This window comes from Balaenoptera physalus (assembly GCF_965194825.1).
Source record: "Balaenoptera physalus genome assembly, chromosome: 8".
Taxonomy (NCBI): domain Eukaryota; kingdom Metazoa; phylum Chordata; class Mammalia; order Artiodactyla; family Balaenopteridae; genus Balaenoptera; species Balaenoptera physalus.
In genome coordinates this window covers 91,220,144-91,247,626 of record NC_138887.1, presented here as the reverse complement: position 1 = coordinate 91,247,626, position 27,483 = coordinate 91,220,144, and the positions used below count along the sequence as shown (strand labels likewise).

The 27,483-nt window shown below is 42.8% G+C and overlaps 1 protein-coding gene across 4 annotated transcripts in view; it reads right to left on the bottom strand.

The window, feature by feature from the left end:
- The window catches only part of ST7 (suppression of tumorigenicity 7), a 298,480-nt gene continuing 270,997 nt past the window's right edge, over nucleotides 1-27,483 (bottom strand). For all 4 annotated transcript variants that reach the window (XM_082472345.1, XM_082472348.1, XM_082472343.1 and 1 more), the window contains one exon: nucleotides 1-27,478. In XM_082472345.1, coding sequence (XP_082328471.1) covers nucleotides 27,383-27,478 — 96 coding nt within the window. In that variant the 3' untranslated portion in view covers nucleotides 1-27,382. The remainder of the gene's footprint in view (nucleotides 27,479-27,483) is intronic.

Below are 27,483 nucleotides of genomic sequence, written 5' to 3'. Positions count from 1 at the left end.
TCTTTATTGGAGTATAATTGCTTTACAATGTTGTGTTAGTTTCTACTGTATAACAAAGTGAATCAGTTATATGTATACAAATATCCCCATATCCCCTCCCTCTTGCACCTCCCTCCCACCCTCCCTATCCCACCCCTCTAGGTGGTCACAAAGCACTGAGCTGATCTCCCTGTGCCATGCAGCTGCTTCCCACTAGCTATCTATTTTACATTTGGTAGTGTATATATGTCCATGCCACTCTCTCACTTTGTCCCAGCTTACCATTCCCCCTCCCCGTGTCCTCAAGTCCATTCTCTACCTCTGCATCTTTATTCCTGTCCTACCCCTAGGTTCTTCAGAACCATTTTTTGTTTGTTTGTTTTAGATTCCATATATATGTGTTAGCATACGGTATTTGTTTTTCTCTTTCTGACTTACTTCATTCTGTATGACAGTCTCTAGGTCCACCCACCTCACTACAAATAACTCAATTTCGTTTCTTTTTTGGATATATATTTTAAAAAATGAGTAATTACTAATTTCTGGTAACAAAACAAAGTGAAATAAAATATTGGTAACAATATCAAGATGGAAGGGGAGTGATTAAATATAAGCATTTTAAGTTTTTTTAATATTGATAAGTTAGAAATATTAATAAACTTTAGACACTGTTAAGTAAGCATGTTAAAATTTTAAAGATAACCATTAAAACAAAAAGTGCATAATTTCCTATCTAGTAAAGAGATAAAAATAATTTTTAAAACTGTTTAGTCAATCTAAAAGAAGAATAGATTTGTAGGTGTTGATGTGGAGAGGACTTAGACTGAAAGCAGGGAAGCTGGTTAGGATTCTATTGCTCATAATAAGCAATAAAAATACCTACGTATAAAAATAATGACTGTTCAGAACTATAAGGAAAAAATCTACAAATCTTTAGAAATGGAAATAAGAGACACTTTGAATGCATGGAGAGATTACCATAGAAAGACGTAATATTGTAAAATGTCAACTGTTTACTAAAATTCATCTACAAAGGTACAACTCTAATACAAGGCCAGCCAAGGATGATTATGATTGTTTCCTTTAGGCAGGCTTTCTCCCTCCTTTGCTTTCTTTGTACCAGTGTCCGTTCTCACTTCTCACTCATGATTCCACTATAGAACACCAGGCATTCAGCAGATATGCAACAAATAAGTATTCTTTTAAAAGAAAGGAATGAACAAATGAATGATTTAACTGTTCTGCAAGCAATTTCTGATTTATATTCTCAAAAATTTCCATCAAGCATGGTACACAATACGTATCAAGATAATACCCAGGCTTCCCTGGTGGCGCAGTGGTTAAGAACCTGCCTGTCAATGCAGGGGACACGGGTTCGAGCTCTGGTCTGGGAAGATCCCACATGGCCTTGGAGCAACTAAGCCCGTACACCACAACTACTGAGGCTGCGCTCCAGAGCCCACGAGCCACAACTACTGAGCCCACGTGCCACAACTACTGAAGCCCGCGTGCCCTACAGCCCGTGCTCCACAACAAGAGAAGCCACCACAATGAGAAGCCCGCGCACCACAAGGAAGAGTAGCCCCCGCCCCCCACAACTAGAGAAAGCCCGCGCTCAGCAACAAAGACCCAACGCAGCCATAAATAAATAAATTTATTTATTTTTAAAAAAAAGATAATACCCAACTTTGAATCTCTGCATAGGTATGCACAGCAACCTCTTGAGCAGGACATTTTGTGGGTTGATTACAATTGGAAAATTACTGAAGACGTCTTCCTGCGAGACACGGATAGATGACAATATTGACTTCTTAGTATTAATCTGATGAAAAATAACCCACACTAATTATAAGAACAGAAAATCATTAAATACTTTCTAAATGCTTCTTAAAGTCAACAAAGCTCTGATTTCATATAGTAATCTCTATAGCTTCCTATTTATTTTGTAGCTCAGGAGGTGTCTTCAAGTAAATCTTTAGGTGTATAAATATAGTGACCTACTCATGAAAGCACCAGAAATTCACATTCTGATTAATTTCCTGAAGATGATCAAAAAGATCCCAAATGCATAATAGTCCCTGAGAGCTCGTTGTCTTGAAACACAAAAATATTAACATATTACTAAGACTTGTATTCCCCTGTACTCTTTATCCCTACTCTCATTACGAATGAATAACTGGAGCTTGAAAGCTAGTATTACTCATATAACCCTCTTTACCAGCTTTACACACTGTTCCCCAATTTACTGCTTATTCATCTATGTATCCTAATTAGCAGAAATTCAGGATCTCTCTCGGGGTTCCAACTTCAAATTGTCCAAGAATCCCAGGGACTCACTAAGCCCATATTGGTCAGTACTTCTAACACAGCATAACTGGAAGTCTCTCCAGTCTAGGCATGATTGTTTCTGTGACTTTTTTAGGTAAGGTGCCATCACTGAACACTAATCCTGTGGAGCTGCAAGGACTCTAGCTCAAGGATCAGGAGACGCCCTTGCTGGGCCAGATCCCTGTACAACCGAAAGCTCACACTTGGCTTTCAAGGGTATAGCTCTTTTCATTTTCACTCACATATTCATCCACTGTCCTCAAAGAGTGACAACACATCTTGGTGTCTAGGTCCAGAGGTTCTTCAGCCTCACCTACATGTTTTGCTGGAACCCTGCTTTGAGCCTGCATCACCTCATAAGGAATTCCCCTTGGGGCTCTTGGAGTCTTCTCATGCCAGCAGATGCCACACTCTTAAAAACAGATTTCTCTAATTTCAACTCTCAGAACGAAGAGCATGGGGTCTGGCATTCCTTCCCTACCACAAGCCTCTAGGGCTCTTTTTGCAAACTGATAAGCCACAGGAATTTTTAAAAGATTGTTACATCCTCCCTCTAGGGCGAGAAGAGTCTAGTGCCTTCACGTTAGCTTAACTAAGACTGGGTACACAAATGATTCTTCCCATAATGAAATTCTTCTCCAAACTGATTTGTGTCTTCATTTCTATACCTAGTAGTTACAGTGCCCAGATACATGAGCTTAAAAAGCTAATCTGGTAATCCCGAACTACTATATATAAAAGAGATAATCAACAGGGCCTACTGTATAGCACAGGGACCTCTACTCAATACTCTGTAATAACCTATATGGGAAAAAAACCTGAAAAAGAATAGATATATGTATATGTATAACTAAATCACTTTGCTGTACGCCTGAAACACAATGTTGTAAATCCACTATACTTCAATATAAAGTAAAAATTTAAAAAAAATAACACAGTGAAACAACAACAAAAAGTTAATCCGTGCCCTCTGCTTTCAGGTAAGGTACAGAGGGCTGGAGCAGGCCACACCTCCTACTGTGACAACTCTGAAAACTTCCTTCACTAGCCTCCTTGCCTCCAGGCCACAGCCTCTCTCAACTTGAACTCCTCAGCCCTCTAAGTGGGAATCTTTTATTAAAGTTACAGTTTTTAGGTACAAATGGCAACCATCCCTTCAAGGGCTCAGGGAAGAGGCAGCAATCTGTTTCAACACTAGAGGAGAAGCTGTGTTGAACTGTGTGAGCAGAGCTCCACCATCTTCATACATTTATAAGTGTATTTCAAGGGTAGTTTTGATTATACGGCGGTACCTACCCTCTGGGTGAACTGGGGCTCTACTGGGCTTGGACCACTTAAATGGAATATGCTGCCCTTCTAAGAATAGCTGTCATACATAGAACCTATCCCTCTCAGAGAGCCCCATGGTACCCACATAAAATTAGCAAGATAGAGTGGCAGGTTCTTGCTCTTCTAATCTAAGTCCAATGGAAATTTTAAATATGTTTTCATTGGTTGAGGCTATGAAAATCCAAAATGCCTACTGAGCTGTGTCTCTACTGTCAAGCAGAGATCTTTTCCTTTCTGACTCTTTATCTTGCAAGGTACACACCACCTGCCTTAATGGGGCAAACCAGTTCCAGGTGAGTTTTCTTGTGCTGACAACACTTGAGCCTGAGGTTTGAATTAGTGAAACACTCTGGGGTCAATAGAGAATGCACGTGAGAGAGCATTCAAATAGGAGATAACCACAGATGCTGACTTTAAAAAAAGTACCAGGTCCTGGCCACACCCTCCACCTCACCCCACCTCACCGCCCGGACCTCCACCTCTTACGGGCCCCACCCCATACAGTTCCCACCCTTGGCAAAAAAAAATAATATCAGGTCCTTTCTCAGATTAATTAAATCAGACAGCTTAAAATGGGTCCAGGTGCTGGTATTTTTAAAAGCTCCCCAAGTGATTATGATGTGAATACTGAAGTCAGAGAACCACTGCTATCCATTATCCCAATAAATCCTCCCAGCCACAGTGAGATAACTCCGCTAAAGTAAAATGCATAGCAAATAGCGGCAGATTGAGAGTTAATCCAGTTCCTCATCTCTAGTCTGTTCCCTGACTACATAGTGTGTAGTTACCGCTAATCTAAATTATCACCTTCACTGATGATAAACAGGGTGAGACAGCAGAGCACTGGGAATCCCCTGCTCTCCGTCCTATCATGGTGTGTTGGAGGAGTGGGAGGAGTGCAGCGGGGGCAGAGGCCATATTCTAGAAAGAAAAACATTCCAGAATTCACAGAATTTCTATTTCTGAAAGCAGTGTTACTCTTCTGCTAGTTTTCTAGATCCCAAAACTCAAGGATTTTGAGTCCTACTTTTCAAACAATATCTATGTACAGCCATTCCTGTTCATTCTTCCAAAAATCTCCTCTCCCTTTTCTTTCTCGCTGCTGCCACCCAAACCAAAATTATCGTAATTAATTCATAATGAGGCTCCCTGGCACCAGATTCTTCTCTCTTCCACCAATCTTACTCTTTCCAAAGAAATCTCTCTAAAGCATGTTTCCACTATTTCACTGACATTTTCCAAAATTTTCATCAGTTCCATTGCCTAAAAGGCCCAAATCCCTTACCCCTCCACAAATGAGGTAAAACTCACCTTTCCAAATGTATCCACCATGCAGTTTTTCAGCAAACTTTGCATCCTGTGAAGGGAAGAGCCTTGCAATCAGACAGTCCTGTGTCCAGGTCCCCATTCTGCCCCTCAGACACAGGGTAAGCGTGGGGAGGTTATTTAACCTGACTGCAGCTCTTCCTGTGCCATAGGTGAATAACAATACTGACGTCATAAGGTTGTTGAGAGGATTAATTACTGAATGGGTAAAATGATACAGAGTGGATGCTTGGACATGGTAGATATTATTACTATTTTGCATCAACTATATCCCTTACTTGAGCTGTCCCTCCAGGGCTGGTTATTAGACTGTTATTTCTCCGCTCCAAACCCACCCTCCTGGCTGGGGTGCATGGCTGAGGCTGCAAAGTACATTTCTGCTTTGCCAGCTGCTCTTTGGTAAGCTCTTTCAGAAGGAGGCGCTACAGGGAGACTGCTCCTGTCTGTTGCATGGTCCCTGTGGGTGTGATTCCAGCCAAAGTTCTTCCTGTAGCAGCAGCTATTTCCAGTTTGCAGGTTTTCCCACACTCTGGAACCAGCCTCGTTGTGACTCTAAGAGACACCAGCCCCATCTGGGCAGGACCCCTGCTTCAGCTCCAGGACCTCTTCTCCAAGTTTCTAATAATCCCACCTTTTCCCTTCGTTCCTCTACCCCTATGGCTGGTAGCTGCTTCCTGCACTTCCTGTCTCTGTAATACCTCAGAATTTCCCTTATGTTCTCCAGAACCCACTTAGGAACTCTCTATATTAAATTGCCTGTTAATACAACTGGTGTGGTGTGTGTTTCCTGACTGGTGTGGCTGATATCCTTCCCATTTCCCCTCTTCCAAGTTGCATACACACCTCACTGCCAGAAGCCTCCATGGCCAGCCCATCCTATGAACTCTTACAGACCCTGAGACTCACCATAGATGAAGAGCTGGGATGACCTTGGAGATAAATTCTGATATGACTTTCTTGTCTTGCAATCGAAGAAGCTCAGTTTCAAAAGTTAAAGGCAGGACCTCTACCTGGCTCTCTCGCGTGCCTTCCACAAAAAGCCGACCCCTGGACCGTTCACTTCACACTCAGTCACAGGAGGCCCTGCAGCATCTCCTTCATTACTGCCTTAGTACGTCATTTAACTGAGACCGTTTAACTTAGCTTTAGGCGTCCTTATAAAAGAACACTCCTGTGTGAGTCACCGGGCACCAAATAGTACTTGGCTCTGTATTACAGACACTGTGTATGTGTGGACACCTAGGGAGAACTCCAAATAAAGTTTGGTGAATGAATCATGTAATTAATCCAGAACTTTGAGCATATAGAATGGACGGCCATACCTCTCATATGTTCTAGATTATAGCTAGCAATGACCAACATCTGAACCCAATAACATCTGAGAAGCGTAGTTTTATGGCCTTCACAGATGCTGAAAGGTCTTCTGAGTTGTCTGCTCCTTAGATGTGGCAAAACAGAAGCTTTAATAGAATTTTATAAGAATGCATATCCTACTCATTAGAAAGTTCATGCAAATTCACAGCACAGTTTTATCAGGTGATGTTTCTTCACTGATGGAATTTAAAACTAAAAGTTATAAATAAAGTCTTGAATGGGACAAATATTTTAAAGAGGTAGTCTAGTTTTCAAACTTCCTTCCATAAATTTGGCTGTAATAAAATAACCTCAAATTATCAAAAGGGGAAAGTAAATGCAGCATGAGGAGTGAGTGACCGAGTGAGATTTCTTTCTGGCAATTTCTGGTACAGTGCATGGCCATGACAGCCTGCCATGGGAACACCGTCAAGGACTCAGGGAGTGTGACCTGATTGTTGCCATGGTCCGCACCTACTACGCATGCTTCCCCTGCAGAGCCTCAACTTCTCTTCCCACAAAGGTAGGCTCTGCCTTGGGATCAGTCTGTAGAAACAAGTCATGTCAACATGCGGCTAGCTGTTGGAGTGATGAAAAAGAGGAGGGGCTGGAGGATGCCAAGGAGGCAGGCATCTCTCATCAAAAAAGGCAACTGAGGATCAATTTGTGAAAACTTAACTTTGGCCTGTGCTTCCTAACCTCTTTATATTGATTTGGGAAATTTCATTGGAAATGAATTTGGAGTTCATATTGACCAGATAATTAATTTCTTTCTCTGCTTGTTTTTGCTTTTGAATATTTGCCAACCTTAGAATTTAGAGATAAAGTGTCCAGTGGACCAGAAAAGCATTTGGAGACAAGATTCAGTGCAAACATGTATTAAACACACTATGTGCTAGATGCTGGGGGGAGCACCGAATAGCCTACAGCAGTCGTTCCCAAACGATGCTGTACATTAGAATCACCTGGGCAGCGAATTCCCTGGTGGTCCAGTGGCTAAGACTCTGAGCTCCCAATGCAGGGGGCCCGAGTTCGATCCCTGGTCAGGGAACTAGATCCCACATGCCGCAACTAAAGATCCTGCACGCCACAACAAAGATCCCACAAGCCACAACTAAGACCCAACACAGCTAAATAAATAAATAAATATTAAAAAAAAAAAAAAGAATCCCCTGGGCAACTTAACAGATAAATCAACACAACCCAAGGCCTGGGTTACACACCACATCAGCTCAATCAGAATGTCCGGGTGGACATCAATCACTTTTAAAGATTCCCCAAGGTGATTTCCATGTGCAGTGAAGACTGGGAACAACTGGTCTGGGGGAAAGAGACTGAGCTTTGGAGTAAACCAGACCGACATTCACGTTCTGGTTCTTCCCCTCGCAAGCTGTGTGACCTTAAGAAGAAAGGTAACCTCTTTGAGCCTCAGTTTTCCTCCTTGGCAAAGGGAGATTCCCATACCACTTTGATGAGCTGAGGTAAATATCAAATGAGGTGATAAGAACAAAGAGCACATGTTACTCAGTAAAGAACTGTTAGGAAAGTACTTGTAGCAGAAATAAAAATAACCAGTCATAATTCAAGACAGAGTCAACTAAGTGCTAAAAGTAATGCACGAAGGGAGACAACAGGAGCAAATGCCAGTCTGTCCAGAGGCTTCACAGAAAAGATGGCCATTGATCTGAGTTTTGACTTATGGGACCATTTGCGTTGGCAGAATGAAGGTAAATATCTTCTTAAACAAAGGAATAGCAAGTGGAGGCATGAGGTAAAGAACAGCAGGTTCAGGGATCATCAAGGAGATACATGGCAGGAGCAAGGGGCACAGAGAGTGTGGTAGGAGGCATGCCAGGGAGTCTGAGCCTTTCTCTGCACACAAGGAGGAATCAGTGCTCTCTCTGAGGTGGAAATGGTCTGATTAAACCTGTGTTGAGAAGAGAGAACTTTGGAGGCAAACAAACCAGGCAGAAGGTAATTGCAATTGATTGAGGGGGGAGGCTTAGGCCCGGAATTGCAGAACGGACACAAAACCGTACGGCCACCTGGCAGTATGAGCTACTGATTAACTGTGGGAATTCATCCGCCAGGGTTTCCATGTGCGTGGCTCGTTGGTGGTGTCATTTATACAAGATGGGGGATTTTAAGGGTAAAGACGCTGAGTTCAGTTTGAGATATGCCAAGTTTGAAGTGAGATGTCCCATTGGCAGTTAGAAGTGTAGGTCAGGAGCTCGGAAGAGATGGGGTGGAGTCGTGGTGGGTGGGGAGAGTGGCCAGCACATGGGTGAAACTGTGCAAGAGAATGAGATGGCCCTGGGAGAGAAGCAAAGCAAGAAGGCCCTCCAGGACAAGATGAGAACTTTGGGAGAGGCTTGCATTTACATAGTGGAAAGGGAAAACAGATCAGAGAGCTTCACGAAGAACCTGGAGAAAAGAGCGTCTTGAAGGCCCGAGGAGGAGAGTTCCCAGGGCTCTGTGGTCACATCGGAATTAGGAATTGGGCCGTCATTGTTCCCCTTTGAAAGAGCAGATTCTGTAAGAACAGTGTTTGGAGGGTTGAAGAAGAAATGTGTGAAGGGAAACCAGGGACAGAGTGCTGAGTATAAACTCTAAAGAAGGGATGGGAAGATACTGAATGGCAGCTTCAGGGAGAAGCAAGATCGAAGAGGCATTGGTTTCTATAAAAATATTTGACCATTCATTTAGGTCAATGAAAAGGAGACCTGAAACAGAGACAGTAGAGAGAGGAAAATTGATGTGGCAATATTCTGGGGGTGAGTCAGAGGGCAGGTGAGAAGGAGAACTTAGACTGGGGAGAAGAAAACAGAGGTCAGGCGTTAATGAAGAATTAATAAAATATTATTAAATGGTATTGAGGGCCCACCTGTGATGAGAGAGAGAGAAAATGAAAGAGACAGAGGGAGAGAGAGACAGAGAGAGAGAGAGAGAGAAAGAATGAATGATATGCCTGCATGATGAGAGCTTGAGCCACAAGAGCAGGTGTTGTGATAAGCAGGATGGACAAGGTGAGCGCAGTGGAGATGGAGGGATGAGGGAAGCCGTGGTGCTGCCCGTGCAGGTTTCCGTGGCCAAGCATGGGGTGGGATGCCGGCTGAACTGGGGAGGAAACCTGAAGGGAGCTGGGAGCCTATGAGATTAGTAAGGGTAAAGACAAAGGGTCTTGATGAATCCTAAGGGCAGGCTTATTGGGAGAAACCAAGGGGAAAAAAAAATAAGAGCCTAAGAAATTTTCTTCATGGAAGGAAAATTAAGACATCCAGGTTTTGGAAATGAGCCAGTTATAAGAGGATGAGTTTATGATTTGGCTTTGCGAGTGGAGTTCAAAAATCAAAACAAAGTGAGATTATGACTGGGAAAATATTTCCTAACCTATAAAATACGAGTCACTTTTTATCTATTGTTTTCATTATTCTTGGAGTGGATAGGGCGAGGAACTGCAGAGCTGACCTGGTGTGTGAATTGTCCGTGTGGATACTCAGGTTGCCCAGGCTGATGTCAAGGAAAAGGAAGGAGAGGGGAACTTCCTATCTACATTTATTAGGGAACATGGAAAAGTGTCCAGATATCAATGATAGGAAAGATGATGGTACATCCTTGTCTGGACATGGACCTAAAAGGAAGGATGGTCTGTTTAAAAAGGTGTTGCAGAAACATCTGCAAAATGGCACTGTGGGGTAAGAGGAATAGAACCCTTCTCACAGGGTTGATATTACAGATATTAATAGATCTTGACTTGATAGATCTAGCTCCACTGGACAGATCTTGAAGGCAATGCCGTCACCAAGAATGTTCAAGAAAGGCTCTTTTGGTGGCAAGAAATAAAAATCCACTCAAAATAGCACACACAAAAAGGGGCAGCTTATTGTAAGATTATAAAGATCTGACAGAATCCTTGAATGGGAAGCAAAGTGCAGTTGGGCTTTGAATGAACTGACATTTGTTTCTAGAGAGATGTTGGAGACCAAGGTAACTACTCTGCACTTTTCATTCAAGCTAACGGCCCCTCTGCTTCTCTCTGTGGCTCAGTTTCCTCTTCCTCTTTCTTAGTCTCTTCCTTCACTTGTTTAAATTTCACACCATCCAGCATGACAGCTGGCTCCAGCTCTTCATTCCACCTCATGCTTCCCACACCCTGTCTCTCCTCCTCTCTTCCCTAGTTCAGTGAAAGAAAGAAACTAAGCCCTCTCAGCAGGCATGTCAAGGGCCTCTTGCTGGCCTTGGACTGGTTGCCCAGAGGTCAGTGTCTCCCCACCTGGGCAGCCTCACAGGGTTCAAATCCACTCAGGAGACGCTGGAGTGGAGGATGGAAATGTTGGGCACGTGCAGCTACCGGGGGAAGTCAAGACTTCATTAACTCCAGGGATGGAGGGGGTATGGGAAGACACGCTGGAGAGGGCTTCAGTGTAGAAGACCTAAGGGAAGTTTGGCAGAGGACAGAGAGGCCAAGGAGGAGAATAAAAGTATCTGGATGTTGGGGGCTACATCTTGGGTTGTTGTGGCTGAGCCAGGAGGTGGGAGTTGGGATACAGGCTGGAAGCACTAGGGAAACCGTGCGTGAGCACCGTGTGGGCACCGCTAGCCCATGGGAGCCCCGGGCTCCATTCACAGTCCTGAGGAAACCAGCTGGCCCTACCGCATGCCATAGTCTGGGTGAAAGTTCTCGAGCTGAGCAGAAGCAAGGATGGCTGGGTTAGTTAGACATTTCAGTTTTTCCTTCTTAAAGGGGAAAGGATGCCAGGTAGGGAAGACCAGGCAACAACACTCAAAATTCAAAGAGTCTGGAGAATCAATCCCAGGAAAAGCTGAACTAAAATAAGAAATCAGTTGTTCTCACAGCGTGAAATGGCAAATCAGCCACTGGTCCGATCCTCGCTTGTGCTTGGGAACGCCTCACACATACTCAGATGCTGAAGCTCGTGGAGCTACCTGCCTAGAAGTCCTCCAGCCGAGTTTCGCTAAGCGGGGCCAGTCAGTTGCCCAGCATGCCTGCCGGCAATAGGCCAGCCTTTCCCAGGCACGGGGTTGCTATCGTACGGCTGCTGGCTTCACAGAGTTAGGGCTTCCAAGTATCAACATAGAGACAGAATGGCCTATGTGGGGGCAGAGCTGGGGAGGAAGGGAGGGGACGGCATGCTGGTGGTAAAAACACGGCATGTGGAAGGAATGAAGAGAGAAGCAGCAGAGAGAAACTGTCACAACAACAGTCTGGAAAACGCACAAGAGCAAACATGTTTCTCGAAACACTGTTCATTTTCCACTGAAAGGAACCAGAGCTCCTTTTAGGGGCAAAGAAATTACAAAATAAGCTTAGAATATCTTATCTTGTGCCAGAAAGCAAGGAAGTGATCACAGAATGATGGGGACATGTCAAAAATACACAGAGCCAGACTAAGTGGCTCCTTCTAGCCAAACGTGGCACAATCTGAGCATCAAAATAAACAATAATCGTAACAGATTAAAACCTGTTGAATAAAATAGGAATTACAAGTCCTTTCAGATACAAATTAATACACTAATAAATTGAAAGTTGGGAATAGGTTATTTACTTAGTGCCAAAGTCTTCCCCACAAAATACTTTTAATTATAAGGGGAGATGGGAAGAGTTGCCAGGCAGATACACCTTAATCAAACGATCAAAATCTTCATTGCCAGTAATCGTACGAATTGAAAACATATGTTATTCAGTAGGATGCAATGAGAACACAGCATTAATTTTGGAGTAGTCCTGAGAAAGATATGTATCCTGAATCTAATCATGAGGACATATCAGTCCAAACTGATGGACATTTTACAAAATAACTGACCTTCAATCTTCAAAAGTGTTAAGGATTTGAAACTCAAAAAAAAAAAAGACTAAGGATCTGTTTCAGAGTGAAGAAAACTGAAGGGACAGGATAACTAAATGCTATGTGTGATTCTGAAGCAGATCCTTTGGCTACAAAATCAGTATTAGGACAATTGGAGGAACTTGGATGGGATCGTTGACAGGGAGGAGTGAAGTTGTTCTGTGTCAGCGTCAGTTTCCTGGTTTTGACAGTCGCACTGTGGTTACACAGAGGAACGTCCTTGTTTATAGGAAATGCACACTGAAGTATTTGGGGGTGATGGGGCATCATGTCAGCAACTAAATCTCAAAAGAAGGTTTATGTACTACACTTCCAACTTCTCTGTAAATTTTTGTTTGTTTCAAATGTCTAAAAAAATAAAGTACAAAAAAGTCAGTCTCTGTGTTTAAAAAAATTTTAGCTTTGTTTTAGAGTATGTAATGGGTTGATAGGGGGCCCCCAACAAAGGATACCCATATCCCAGAACCTGTTAATGTGACCTTATTTAGAAAAAGGGTCTTTGTAGATGTGATTTAGCTAAGGGTCTTGAGATGGGAGTGTCCTGAATTATCCTGGTGGGTCCTAAATCCAACGACAAGTGTCCTTACAAGAGACACACAGGGGAGAGACACACAGAGGGGAAGGCCACGAGAAGATGGAGGCACAGGTTGGAGTGATGCAGCTACAAGCCAAGGAATGCCCGGAGCCACCAGAAACAGGAAAAGACAAGAAAAGATTCTCCCCTGGAACCTCTGGAGAGAGCACGGCCCTGCCAACACCTTCATTTAGAACTTCTGGCCTCCAGAATTGAGAGAGAATAAATTTTTGTTGTTTTAAGCCACCCAGTTTGTGGTCATTTGTTACGGCAGCCCTAGGAAACTAATACAGAGTACTTTTCTTCTTTCATTTTGTTGGAGACAGAAAACTAGGTAAAGACTGAAAGCAAGATGTGCTTTGGATGTCTTCACCAATTTAGGCTGTATAAGCCAGTAGGGGGACACTCACCCTCTCAGTGGGGCACACTGCAGTCCTGAGAAAAATGACTTTTCTAGGACACGACCCCACCAAATACTGCATCCGACCTTCACCATTGACACCTTGGGTGCAAAGCTCTAGGCTTGCTGGGATTCTTCCTAAGGTGGTGGTTCTCATCCAGGAGTGATTTTGGCCCCCAGGGGACATTTAACAATTTCTGGACACATTTTTGGTTGTTGTAACTGTGAGATGCAGGTTGCTACTGGCATCTAGTGGGTAGAGGCTGGGGATGCTGCTAAATGTTTTATAATGTACAGGACAATCCCTCACCACAAAGAACTATCTGGCCTAAAATTTCGGTAGCAATGAGGTTGAGAAGCCCTTCCTTTTTTGTTCTACAAGCAATACCCACACTTCTCTGTCAGGGTAGGAACAGGAGAAGGAAGGAGGAGGCGTTCTACACACGCTTCTGGACTGATTTTTTTCATTGTGGTAAGAACAGATAACATGAAATCTCCCCTCTTGACAAAGTTTTTGGCGTACAGTACAGTATGGTTAACTGCAAGCACAGCGTTGTACAGCAGCTCTCTAGACTATATCTATCTTGCATGACTAAACTCTATACCCATGGAACAGCAACTCCCCATTCCACCTCCCCCATCCCCTGACAACCACCATTCTACTTTCTGCTTCTATGAGTTTGAGTACTTTAGATTCTTCATATAATAGAATCATGCTATGACCAGCTTATTTCACTTAGCATAAGGGCCTCAAGGTTCATTCACATTGTCACATAGGACAGGATTCTTTCTTGTTTATGGCTGAATATTATGCTATTGTATATCTATACCACATTTTCTTTATCCATTTATTCACTGATGGACAATTTAGGTTATTTCTACGTCTTGGTTATAATATTACAATGAGCATGACAGTGCAGATATCTCTTCAAAATCCTGCTTTCAATTCTTTGGGATAAATATTCAGAGGTGGGATTGCTGGATCATATGGTAGTACTATTTTTGAGTTTTTGAGGAACTTCTGTACTGTTTTCTATAGCAGCTGTACCATTTTACATTTCCACCGAGAGTGTACAAGGGTTTCAATTTCTCTGTATCCTCTCCTACAATCGTTATCTTTTGTTTGTTTGTTTGTTCGTTTTTGATAATGGCCATCCTAACAGGTGTGAGATGATATCTTGTTGTGGGGTTTTTATTTTGTTTTTTATTCCATTGGTTTTGAAGTGCATTTACCTGATGCTGAACATCTTTCCATACACTTGTTGGCCATTTGTATGTCTTCTTTAAAGAAATGTCTATTCAAGTCCTTTGCCTATTTTTAAGTCAAGTTATTAGTTTTTTTGCTATTGAGTTGTATGAGTTCCTTATATATGTTGGATATTAACCCCATTATTGGTTATATAGTTTGCAAATATTTTCTCCCATTTCATAGGGTTGCCTTTTCACTTTGTTGATTGTTTCCTTTGCAGAGCAGAAACCTTTCAGTTTGTATAGTCGCACTTGTCTATTTTTGCTTCTGTTGCTTATGGTTTTGGTGTCATATCCAAGAAATCATTGCCAAGACCAACGTCATGAAGTTTTACCCTGTGTTTTCTGCTAGGAGTTTTGCTGTTTGAAGTTTTACTTTTAAGTCTTTAATCCATCTTGAGTTGATTATTGTGTATGGTGTGAGACAAGTGTCCGATTTAATTCTTTTGCATTGGATATCCAGTTTTTGCGACACCATTTGTTGAAGAGACTATCTTTTCCCCATTGTGTATTCTTGGCAAACCTGTAGATAATCAGTGGACTGTATGTGCATGGGTTGATTTCTGGGCTTTTTATTCAGTTCATTTGGTCTATATGTCTTTCTTTGTGCCAGTATGATACTATTCTAATTACTATAGCTTTGTGGTATATTTTGATATCAGGATGTGTGATGCCTCCAGCTTTGTTCTTCTTCCCCAAGAATGTTTTGGCTATTTAGGGTCCTTCATAGTTACATATGAATTTTAGGATTGTTTTTTCTCTTTCTGTAAAAATGCCATTGGGATTTTGATAGGGATGCACTGAATCTGCAGATCACTTTGGGTAGTATGCACACTTTAACAATATTAAATCTTCCAATTCATGAATATGGGATGTCTTTCTATTTATTTGTGTCTCCTTTAAATTTTTTTGTAGTTTGCAGTCACGTCTTTAATCTCCCTGGTTAAGTTTATTCCTAAATATTTTATTATGGTAAATGGGATTGCTTTCTTAATTTCTTTTTTGGATAGTTCAGTTTAGCCTTCCAGACTCCTTGTATGTCTTCCAGTTCCAGAAGTCGGTGGTTTATAGTAGGATATGGGCTATGGGTGAGATGTGGGGAGCAAGCAGAGGATCTGGGATTTCTCAGGAATCCCAACCTCACACCTTTCTTTAGGCTGGTCTTGCACTTTACTACTCACACATGAAGAGAGTGACTACTCTACAGGTGACTACTGTAAATTGGTTCTGCACACACCCGACAAAATATCTCTATTCCAACTACCATTGTACAATGGGTGCCAGTGCTCAAGCCATGAACCCTGGGATCTTAAGTTCTCACATGGTACAGCTTGGGAAGAAAACACTTCTAGGATTCTAACCACCACCCCCTTTCCTGCCTCCTTCCTTCTGCTCAGCATTTATTGACCAGTACCAATGCAAACACTCTGATAAACACTGGGAATACAAAGATGAATAAGTTAATAATCTGACAGGAGGATAGAGAGAGACATTAAAATATGAAGTTCTGAGTGTAGTCATAATGGTGTCAATAGAGGGAAATTTTTTGAAAAAGCTACCTATACATGACAGGCAAAGCAAATCAGGATTCAGATATTTCATAGGAGAGATGAAGAAAGCATTCTGGAGAGACAAAATTGAAACTAATATCTCAAAGCTTGGTTCAGGCCTTTCTGTGGCAGAAAACTGGCTGTGGGATGTGAGCGCTCCTAATTTTTGAAAATCCAAATGTGCTTTTCAAGTGTCTGGTGAGACCTTTCTGAACTAAAACACATGTAGAGATATTTTTGAAGGCAAATATACACAAGTGCTGAAAATTCACACGTATGAAAACGTTTCTTACTGAGACCCAAAAGGAGCTTGTTCGTGCTGCCGTGGATGCCATGGGGCCCCTCGGGTGTGAGGCTGCGTCCGTGGATATAATCGCAGTGGAGCAAGACAGAGAAATGAGGGCCTGGGGCAGCTGTCATGACTCATATGCTCTGTTTTTATTTGGATCATGTTGGAAGAGCAGGTGGATTAACTGAATGACCCTTCAAGGCATGTCTGTGGCTGTGGTAGCCAGTCATCGTTGGGCAATCTCACTTGACATTTTGATTAAAGTAGGCGATTAAAACACCTACTTACCTACAGCTTGGCTATTTTTAGACTCTAACATTTTCTGGAGTCCAAGGCCCTGTGCAAATATGGGCAAAGATGCTCAAGGGAGTTGAGGAGAAAGGAAGGGGCCCTTCATAGTCCTTAGGTATGAAACTTTAGGAGCAATGCCACTGATTCCCCTCCTGGTGACAGCTGCAGGCACATCAGAGCTGAGCCAGGGACTGCTCAGCTAATTGAAGTGCCCTGTAGGTTCTCTTTGCCCTCAAGAACCTTTCTGATAAATAGCTCTTGACCAGCTCCTTATATGGCTACAGACAGCCCCAAGAGGTTGAGATGTATTTTGGACACAATTGGATTCTCATTTCTCAAGGGTCTCAGGCCTTCGCCTTTGCAGCTGAGGGAGACGGTAGTGGCCTCCAGAGGCTCTCGTGCCTTGGCCCCGTGGCAGTCACTTTTCCTCTGAAGGTTCCCCTTATCTTGAAGAAGAGAGCTGCCTGGCGCTCATCACACTGTGTTGGGCAGCGGCTAAAATAGTTTGAAAGAAGGCATGTGGGGAAATCAGAACTGGCAAAGTTTCACAGGAGAAAAGTGGCTCTTGACTTGTTCACCTTTTGAGAGCCTTTGGGGCCCACTGAGAATAGTCTCATAAGCCCCCTTGGGTATGACATGCTGGCTGTCCAACTGTGTTTGTTTACTCCTCAGAAGAGCCACACCCAAGAGGAGGGTTACTGATGTTGCCTGGCATCAGGTGCCACGTGAGAACTCCAACCCAGAGACTGCACGTGAGGACTTTTTCCCCAGAGGACTGTGGCCCTCACCACAGTCACAAGCTCACAAGCGTGAGCACAATGGATTTTTTCTTGTTCATCGATGGAACTCAAGGCATAATATAGGTTGAAGAAATGGATGAATGGAGCAAAGAAAGAAGCCGGCAGCTCATTAGAACTTTGTGCTTGGATAAAAATATGCTGTCATTGTGGATTTATTGACGTGATTAAAGATTACATGCTGTGAAATCCCAAAAACACTGTCTATTAACGATGCTACAACACAATGCTTAAGAGCATGCTAGCCACAGAAGACAAAACCTTGGTGGCTGTAGAGAACAAAAACTCATTGACGTTAATGCTGCAGAAGGAAAGATACTGTGGCTTTTTGCCAGTGGTCTTGATGGATTCTGGTACAACCACCTCCTGCGTCCCTGATCAGTGCAGCAAACCATCCACAGAAGGCCACAAGCTCCCAAACAGCTGTCACTGTCTAACCTCCTCTCCGGAAAGCTCTAGAGAAAAATACTTTCCACCTTCCCCAGGTAGACTTTTCTTACTGGAAGGCACATCTTCCCTGAGGAGTATAAAAGTGGAGAAGAAAACTTCCAGGAAAAATAAGGAGCCAGGAATAAACAGACAACGCCCTCAGGCTCCACTCAGGACAGCCCATATTTAATGTAGACCTGTAACTGCGGAGTGAGAGCTACTCAGAAATGTATACCCAGGAGTGTAACGAGCTGTAATATATGAACTGATTTTGGAGTCACATGTAATATGCTTAACATAACACTGCAACCAGGGGAGCCATTTTTTAGGAATAAAACAACGAGGGAGAATAAATACCATTAATTCAGAATGAGTGACCTGGGAGTTCCCAGTGAATGGGGGATTTTCTCGCTCTGACATCAGATTCTAATTGCGGAGGGATGATCTTAGTTGTCACTAACCAACTTTTGAAACAAATAATGTAAAATATAATTTGTTAGATATAAGACCTATAGGCCTTGGGGTTGGTGAACACCCCACTTGGTGGGAACCCCAGGAGAGTGACAGTTACTGACTGGCCACCACGGCCAAAAAACCAGTTCTTAACAGGCTCTCTCAGGGTTTTTCTTGGATAACTGGAGAGAAAACAGAGCACATGAATTACGACAGCTGCCCCAATCCTTAATCTCTCCCCTCTGTTTAGCTGTGTCGATATCGATAGACAGTTAAAAGGCCCCAGGACCCTCCTGGGGGTCCATGGCCAACATTCATGGCCAGCACCAAGGGGTCTCAGGAGGGGACACGGAGCACCTGATGCCAGTTAGGGAGCATGGCAGGGGTTCGCAGCCGCACCAGCCTGCATTCCCCCCGAATTCGGTCCAGTGGGTCCCAGCCTGGCCGGTATGGATGGAATGCCCAGAGCACCACATGCCTTGTTTGTGGGATCCTCCTTCTGATTCAGGACTGATCTTGTCCAGCGTTTTCCACAATGAATATGGTGAGATGTGTAGAAGTATTCTTCATGAAAGAGGATGGTGACCTATGATCTCATGAGGTTAAACAGATTTCTTTTTCATGGGACTTCTCAGGGCTTATGACATTGTGAGTTTCCAAGAGAACGGTAACTGTCGTGATGTGTTCCAAAAAAGCATTTCACCAGACTTAAGCCTTCTCAAAACCCACTGCGGGAAACAGTGGCCTGTGCTTGCTACAGGGTTCCTCTTCCTGTTTCAAGTCCACACCCACTATTCTGCTTGTTTTTAGGCTCATATCGTCCACTCTGGGAACATTTGTTCCCTGACTCCCATCACACCACACATGGCTGGAATGTGAAGAAAAACATGAAGCCCACCTTGTCTTTGGAGATCTGCTCAGCGTCTGCTTCTTTCTGGTGTGTTTGAGAGGCAGTGTTCCCCGGTGCACTTCTCCCTGGGCCTAAAGGTCAGCTGATGAGTACTCTGCCTTGAGCTGGAGAGACCAGGTGGCAGGCAGTCAGAGGCAGGTGAGCAAGCACCCTGTGGCCACACAGCACCAAGGCCAGTGGCCCAGTGCTCAGGCTCAAACCCAGCTCCTCGATTCAGCAGCTGCTCCGTGGGAGGACACTGGCACCCACCTCACACAGTGGCTTGGAGAACCCAAAGAGGCCCTGCACATCAAGGACCCAGCATGGTATCTGACATACCATAAACACGAACAATGATCATTCAGGGAACATGGGGTGAGAAGAGAGAACACATCCCAAAGAAAACGATAAGTGGGCAAAGTTTTTGCAAAAGCTCCTCATTAAGCTGCTGTTCTAAGAATGGAATAAATACATTTTATTTCATTTCATTTTTTCCTGGAGTTCTATAAAAGGAGGCTCACTTCTTAGCTAGCATCACTCTCTCCTCTACCCTGTCTGTCCTACCTTCCTGCCAACATTTATTGAGCTTTTATATTCTAGAATATAGAAGAGCCAGTTCCAGATCCTGAGGGTGTGAAGACAAACGCCATAATGTAGAACTTGAGTTCCCTGTGGTCCAGTGGGTGAGACAGGCAAGTAAATGTACAAATAATGCCGTGTGATAAATGCTGCAGTTCAAGGTGCAGTGGGGAGAGCGTGATTCTGTCCCCAGCAACAGTAGGTCCTCAATACATTTTAACTACTTAAAGGACTGAGACAACAAATGAATCTAATTTATACTGGATGTGAAGGTTGTCTTTGATTTGAGGGGCAGACTATCTTTCAGATGTTAATTCATATTTTCTCCCTGCATTCTCCCTTCTGTCATTTCAAGCAGGAGTCCAGATTTTGTAGTTCTTTGCCCCAGAAAACTATCAGGAAATCAGCTGAAACTGCCCTGTGTTTGGCAGGACGTGCTGCCCCTGCAGAGACCGTTCTGGGTGACCTGAGGGACAGTGGGGAAGCTGAGAGGCACCAAGGGGTGGCCTGTGGGCCTGCACGCAGCACCCAGACCTCAGAAAGGGGGCAGTGAGGCTCGTGTGGGGAGCCTGAAGTGGGGAGGGGCGTCAGGTCCTACAGCCCGTGTGCACGGAAGCCGAGAACCACCAGACTTCAGGGACATACTTCCCTCTAAAATTGTAACCTACTGCCCCCTCCCTGGACAAACACAGACCCACTTTGAAGTTTGCTTGCCTTTTGATGACGGCCCATTGAGGTGTTCGACTCCAGAGTTTTTCTTCCTAAGTTTTTCTTCCAAGTGTTTCTTCCTCAGCTTCAAGGCTGAGGATCCAAGGGACTATGAAATGGACTGGAGCTGGATGTAATAGGAGACAAGCTGGAGAAAGAGGGGAAGAGAACCTGCTTCCCTTCTGCTCTCTGCTCCTGCTGGAGAATCATAGCTATTACTCCGAAGGAGACACATTTATCAGCTGCAGGTCTTCTGTCCCCTGTGCTCTCCAGAGCATGCCTGATAGAGGGCCAGCCCACCTCTGCTTGGACATTCCCATTTCAGTCAATGCCTGTTTGGCCTCAGCCATTCTTTTTTTTTTTTTTTTAAGAGGTAGTTAATCAATATACAGTAGAATTCAGAGCTCCTAACCCCATTCTATCATGCCCTTTCCCATATATCATGTTGTCATGCTGTTTTTTTTTAAATTAATTAATTAATTTATTTTTGGCTGTGTTGGGTCTTTGTTTCTGTGCTAGGGCTTTCTCTAGTTGTGGCAAGCGGGGGCCACTCTTCATCGTGGTGCACGGGCCTCTCACTATCGCGGCCTCTCTTGTTGCAGAGCACAGGCTCCAGACGCACAGGCTCAGTAGTTGTGGCTCACGGGCCTAGTTGCTCTGCAGCATGTGGGATCGTCCCAGACCAGGGCTCGAACCCGTGTCCCCTGCATTGGCAGGCAGATTCTCAACCACTGCGCCACCAGGGAAGCCCCCTCAGCCATTCTTGACCCTCAAAAGCCAGAACTTCAAGACTAGCTCCTTCAAGCCCCTGTCTAGCCCCTGCCACCTCCTTTTACATTTCAATTCCTGATACAGCCCGAGCTGTCACCATAGCAGAGCAGAAGCCAAATATGTGATGTGAACTTGTCTTTGCTTGGTGAAGAGCATGGCCATGGGGAGGGGAGAATAAGAACAATAGGAACAGTGGAAGCGACATAAACATGGTTTAGACATTTTAACATCACCCTGAAGGTTCACAATGAAGAAAGATGTAATTTTTTGAAAAAATGTTGGAAACAGGAATCAAAAGTTTACTTAGAAGTAGTACATGGGTGTGAGGTGTCAGGGTTTACTGTATTTGGGGGTAGGTGGTTGAACATCCTTGATGTTTTCATTAGATATTGCAGAGTAACATTAAAAATAAATCCCTTGAAGGCAGCAATGGAGAACCAATTATTAGAAAATGTCCCCAAAGTGATCCCTCCTGGATAAAAAGAAACTAAAACATAAATTTCTAGAAAAGGGTGGAGAACGCTTAATAGCAAAATCTATGGAACAAGAAAGCTACTTGTAGAGGAAAATTTATAGCCTTAAATACCTCCTTCTTAAAATAATATAAAAAGGTACCAAGTACTCACCTAAGGGAATTAGGAAAATTATAGTTCTTATAAACAAGAGAAACCAGGAAGAAATAATAAAATACAAAACAAAAAGAATGCATCAGTAAATCCAAAACTTTAAGGTAAACTTTGTGAAGCTGATTAAAGAGGGATAAAACAGAGAAAGATAGCAAAAATATACAAAATTAGGAATGAGAAAAGAGAAATTACCACAAATACAGGAGAGATTGAATATATAATATAAATGATATACCCATGTAACTTTGTGGTAACACATTTGATGCCTAGAGAAAGCAGTAATTTCCTAGAAAACGTGCCATCAGCTAAACATAAGAAGTAGAGTGTCTGCACAGACCAGTCACCATTGCAGATAGTAAAAAGGGAATCAAAGACCTACCATTAACAAAGCACTAAAATCAGATGTTTCATGTCTGAGTTTTATCTAATCCTTGAAGAGCAGGTAATGTCAGTGTTTAATTATTCTGGGCCATATAAAAATATGGAAAGCTCCCCAATTCTTTTATAAACAGAATGACTTTGCTACTGAAGTACTGACAAAAGAAGTTTAAAAAAAAAATCAACCTTCCCATTTGGTCACATTGTGTTTTCTTGTATACACTGCTAGATCCAATCTGCTAGCATTTAATTTAGAATGTTTACATTTGTATTCCAACAAACACATGCAAGGTGAGGCTATGCGACACTTATGGTCCGGCTGGGAGGAAGTGTCTTTATAGAGGAAAGCCCATCAGAATGGATTTCGATGTCCCCTTATATAGAAAGAAAAGCAGAAGGCAGAAATGCAACTTGGATTCCAGTTGCCATCTTATTAAGTCAGGAACTGTGGACCTTAGGCAAGAAATGTAAGAACTGTGTAAAATCGATCACCTTAAAAATTGCTCTTATGTACTAGTTGCTCTCGTTCTGCCTCTCCACAGATTTGCATAAAACCCTTAAAAAGACCTGAATGCTTGTCCTCCGGGGCAGCAAAGCAAGGCAGGTGCTGGGAAGACAGCACCCTCCCTGGCATCCCGGCCCAGGGAGGTCGGAATGGCAAGAGTGAGTCATGGTTGCTCTCAGAGTTGAGCATAGCAGCTGAAGGGAGAGGTGGAAGAAAGGGATTAGCTCACATGATTAGCTCCTCTCCTGGACCGTGGACTCATTCCCTCCAACAGCCCCTTATCCCCCCTTGTGTCTTCATTCTGTCACCACCTTTTCTCCACCTTTGTGGCTCCCATTCACTCCCTGTACCCGTCGAAGCCTAACTTCTGCCTCCCCTTTCCACAGAAATGCTCTAGTCCTCACTGTTAAATTCACAAGGTGCTTTTAAATCCTTGTGTTACATTTCTTTGCTGCATTTCCTGCAACTGGGGTTTCCAACAACAACTCATGCTGGGCCAGTTCCACTTAGCATTGCCTATGGGCTCTCGAACCTTTCATTTAAGACTTATTGCAATCTAGTCCAAACTCAGGTCGAAATCTTTTTCGACTTTGGTTTCCCCATCTGTTAAATCAAATAATTGTATTAAATAATTACTACTTTTTCTTCCATCTCCAAATTACAATTCTAAGGCTTCCCTGGTCCTTTTCTGCTGGAACCAATCTCTCTACTCTGAATATGAATAAAAGTTTATTTGTACCTATCACATACTGCATCGATTTGCTCAACAGATCATTTGAGCATCCACTCCAGGTCAAGAGTTGTGTTGGGGGACGAAGAGGTAAAGAGGCAAGCAAAGCAGACACAGCCCCTGCTCCCAAGAGCAGCACCACTAGATGTGGATATAGGGGTTCAACCTCTTCTGAGATAGTTTACTAAGAGCAGCAGCCAACTGCATATGTCCCCCATGGCTTTGCACGAAGGAGGTAGAGAGAAAAGTTTGCCCAAAGCATGAAAAGCCCTTGTGCACCTCAACCTTACCTGCCTGCTTGACTCTGCTCTTGGATGAAGACCAGGAGGTGGCAGGAAGTCCAGCTGCGAAGGGGACGTGGTGTGGTGCTTTCCCGAACGCTGCCTATTGCAACGCTCATTGGGAAAGATTCAGGATTCTAAACAAAAGGGAAAATAAACCATGTAAAGGACAGTCCTTTTTTTTTAAAGCACTAGATTGAGATTTTGAATAGAGGTACTTTACACTTCAGATAGAGGAGTCAACGTGATTTATCTTTTTCTTTTGCTTAAATAAAAAGAGATGCTTGATCATGCACCATGATCAAGTGGGGTTTATCCCAGGAATGCAAGGATTCTTCAATATACGCAAATCAATCAATGTGATACACCATATTAACAAAAAGAAGGATAAAAACCATATGATCATCTCAACAGATGCAGAAAAAGCTTTCGACAAAATTCAACACCCATTTATGACAAAAACCCTCCAGAAAGTAGGCACAGACGGAACTTACCTCAACATAATAAAGGCCATATATGACAAACCCACAGCCAACATGGTTCTCAATGGTGAAAAACTGAAACCATTTCCATTACAATCAGGAACAACACAAGGTTGTCCACTTCCACCACTATTATTCAACATAGTTTTGGAAGTTTTAGCCACAGCAATCAGAGAAGAAAAGAAATAAAAGGAATCCAAATCGGAAAAGAAGAAGCTGTCACTGTTTGCAGATGACATGATACTATAGAGAATCCTAAAGATGCTACCAGAAAACTACTAGAGCTAATCAATGAATTTGGTAAAGCAGCAGCATACAAAATTAATGCACAGAAATCTCTTGCATTCCTATACACTAATGATGAAAAATCTGAAAGAGAAGTTAAGGAAACACTCCCATTTACCATTGCAACATAAAGAATGAAATACCTAGGAATAAACCTACCTAAGGAGACAAAAGACCTGTATGCAGAAAACTATAAGACACTGATGAAAGAAATTAAAGATGATACAAACAGATGGAGAGATATACCATGTTCTTGGATTGGAAGAATCAACATTGTGAAAATGACTATACTACCCAAAGCAATCTACAGATTCAGTGCAATCCTTATCAAACTACCAATGGCATTTTTCACAGAATTAGAACAAAAAATTTCACAATTTGTATGGAAACACAAAAGACCCCGAATAGCCAAAGCAATCTTGAGAGAGAAAAACAGAGCTGGAGGAATCAGGCTCCCAGACTTCAGACTATACTACAAAGCTACAGTAATCAAGACAGTATGGTACTGGCACAAAAACAGAAATATAGATCAATGAAACAGGATAGAAAGCCCAGAGATAAACCCACGCACATATGGTCACCTTATTTTTTATAAAGGAGGCAAGATTAGAAAATGGAGAAAAGACAGCCTCTTCAGTAAGTGGTGCTGGGAAAACTGGACAGCTACATGTAAAAGAAGGAAATTAGAACACTCCCTAACACCATACACAAAAATAAACTCAAAATGGATTAAAGACCTAAATGTAAGGCCAGACACTATCAAACTCTTAGAGGAAAACATAGGCAGAACACTCTATGACATAAATCACAGCAAGATCCTTTTTGACCCACCTCCTAGAGAAATGGAAATAAAAACAAAAATAAACAAATGGGACCTAATGAAACTTAAAAGCTTTTGCACAGTAAAGGAAACCATAACTAGACAAAAAGACAACCCTCAGAATGGGAGAAAATATTTGCAAATGAAGCAACTGACAAAGAATTAATTTCCAAAATTTACAAGCAGCTCATGCAGCTCAATATCAAAAAAACAAACAACCCAATCCAAAAATGGGCAGAAGACCTAAATAGATATTTCTCCAAAGAAGATATACAGATTGCCAACAAAAACATGAAAGAATGCTCAACATCACTAACCATTAGAGAAATGCAAATCAAAACTACAATGAGGTATCACCTCACACCAGTCAGAATGGCCATCATCAAAAAATCTACACACAATAAATGCTGGAGAGGGTGTGGAGAAAAGGGAACCTTCTTGCACTGTTGGTGGGAATGTAAACTGATACAGCCACTATGGAGAACAGTTTGGAGGTTCCTTAAAAAAGTAAAAATAGAACTACCATATGACCCAAGAATTCCATTACTGGGCATAGACCCTGAGAAAACCATAATTCAAAAAGAGTCATGTACCACAATGTTCACTGCAGCTCTATTTACAATAGCCAGGACATGGAAGCAACCTAAGTGTCCATCGACAGATGAATGGATAAAGAAGATGTGGCACATATATACAGTGGAATATTACTCAACCATAAAAAGAAATGAAATTGGGTTATTTGTAGTGAGATGGATGGACCTACAGTCTGTCATACAGAGTGAAGTACATCAGAAAGAGAAAAACAAATACCGTATGCTAACACATAATATATGGAATCTAAAAACAAAACAAAACAAAGCAAAATGGTTATGAAAGAACCTAGGGACAGGACAGGAATAAAGACGCAGATGTAGAGAATGGACTTGAGGACACGGAGTGGGAAGAAGGGTAAGCTGGGACGAAGTGAGAGAGTGGCATGGACATATATACACTACCAAATGTAAAATAGATAGCTAGTGGGAAGCAGCCGCATAACACAGGGAGATCAGCTCGGTGTTTTGTGACCACCTAGAGGGGTGGGATAGGGAGGGTGGGAGGGAGACGCAGGAGGGAGGAGATATGGGGCTATATGTATATGTATAGCTGATTCACTTTGTTATAAAGCAGAAACTAACACACCATTGTGAAGCAATTATACTCCAATAAAGATGTTAAAGAAAAAAAAAAAAAAGATGCTTGGCAGGTGTGACTCATGTAGAAGGCTTTCGAAGATGGTGAAGACAAACGACCACTTTGGTTCAGATCATGAAAACACTCAAAGAACGCTCACATGCAAGCATCAAGAATGCAAACATGATAAAAAAAAAATGACCCTTATGAGAAAACATTTAAAAAATGGCAATGTTGAAAGTGGTCAGGTCCTACGATAGACTATTGGCGCTGTAGCTCTCAGCAGAACTTTTCTTCTCACAACAAGTTTTCAGAAAGCAGAAGTAAAATGATTCCTAGAACCACAGTGCTGAGTTCTATTCCATGAGTAGAGTCTCTGAATTGGAACCACCTGGGATGGCACATACATTTCGTTTCATTCATGCTTCCTGTCATTCATGCTGGAAATTTCTTTTGTGCATTTAGCCTATGAGGACATACAGTTTGGGGCTGAAAAAGATGGTACTTTTTAGCCAAAGAGAGTCTGTTTCCTAAGCCACCAACCGTAGGGGTGCCGAGGGCCTGGTGAAAGGAGTTCCATTAGCATAGAAAACCATCGTGTGGCACTGAGCAGATTTGGGGCCTTAGTAAATTAAATGTAACCTGTAGGTTTATTTGGACACAACAATTTTAGGGTTGGAAGACACAACTGGTTGCTGCAATACACAAAAGTTTATTTTTGACTTTTTTCTTTTCTGAAAGCAAAATATAATAGAACCGAACATCAATGAATTTTGTACAACAAAAACAGCTTTTAATATGGAACAGACAGTCCATGAAGGTTTTAAAATCTCGGAACGGCTTCCCTTTTTCAAAGTCATGCTTTCTTGCAGTCCACGAGGAGTTGGCACGAAGAGATGGTGGCAGCCCGCTGGGTGAGGTGAGTGGAAGAACAGGTGGGCTTCCCTAGATCCGAGTCAGCTGGTGCCATAGACTGGATGGGAGGATGCTTTCCACTTTCTCCATGACAAAGTTTAAGGGGGCAAACAAAGTGCTGAGGAACTGCA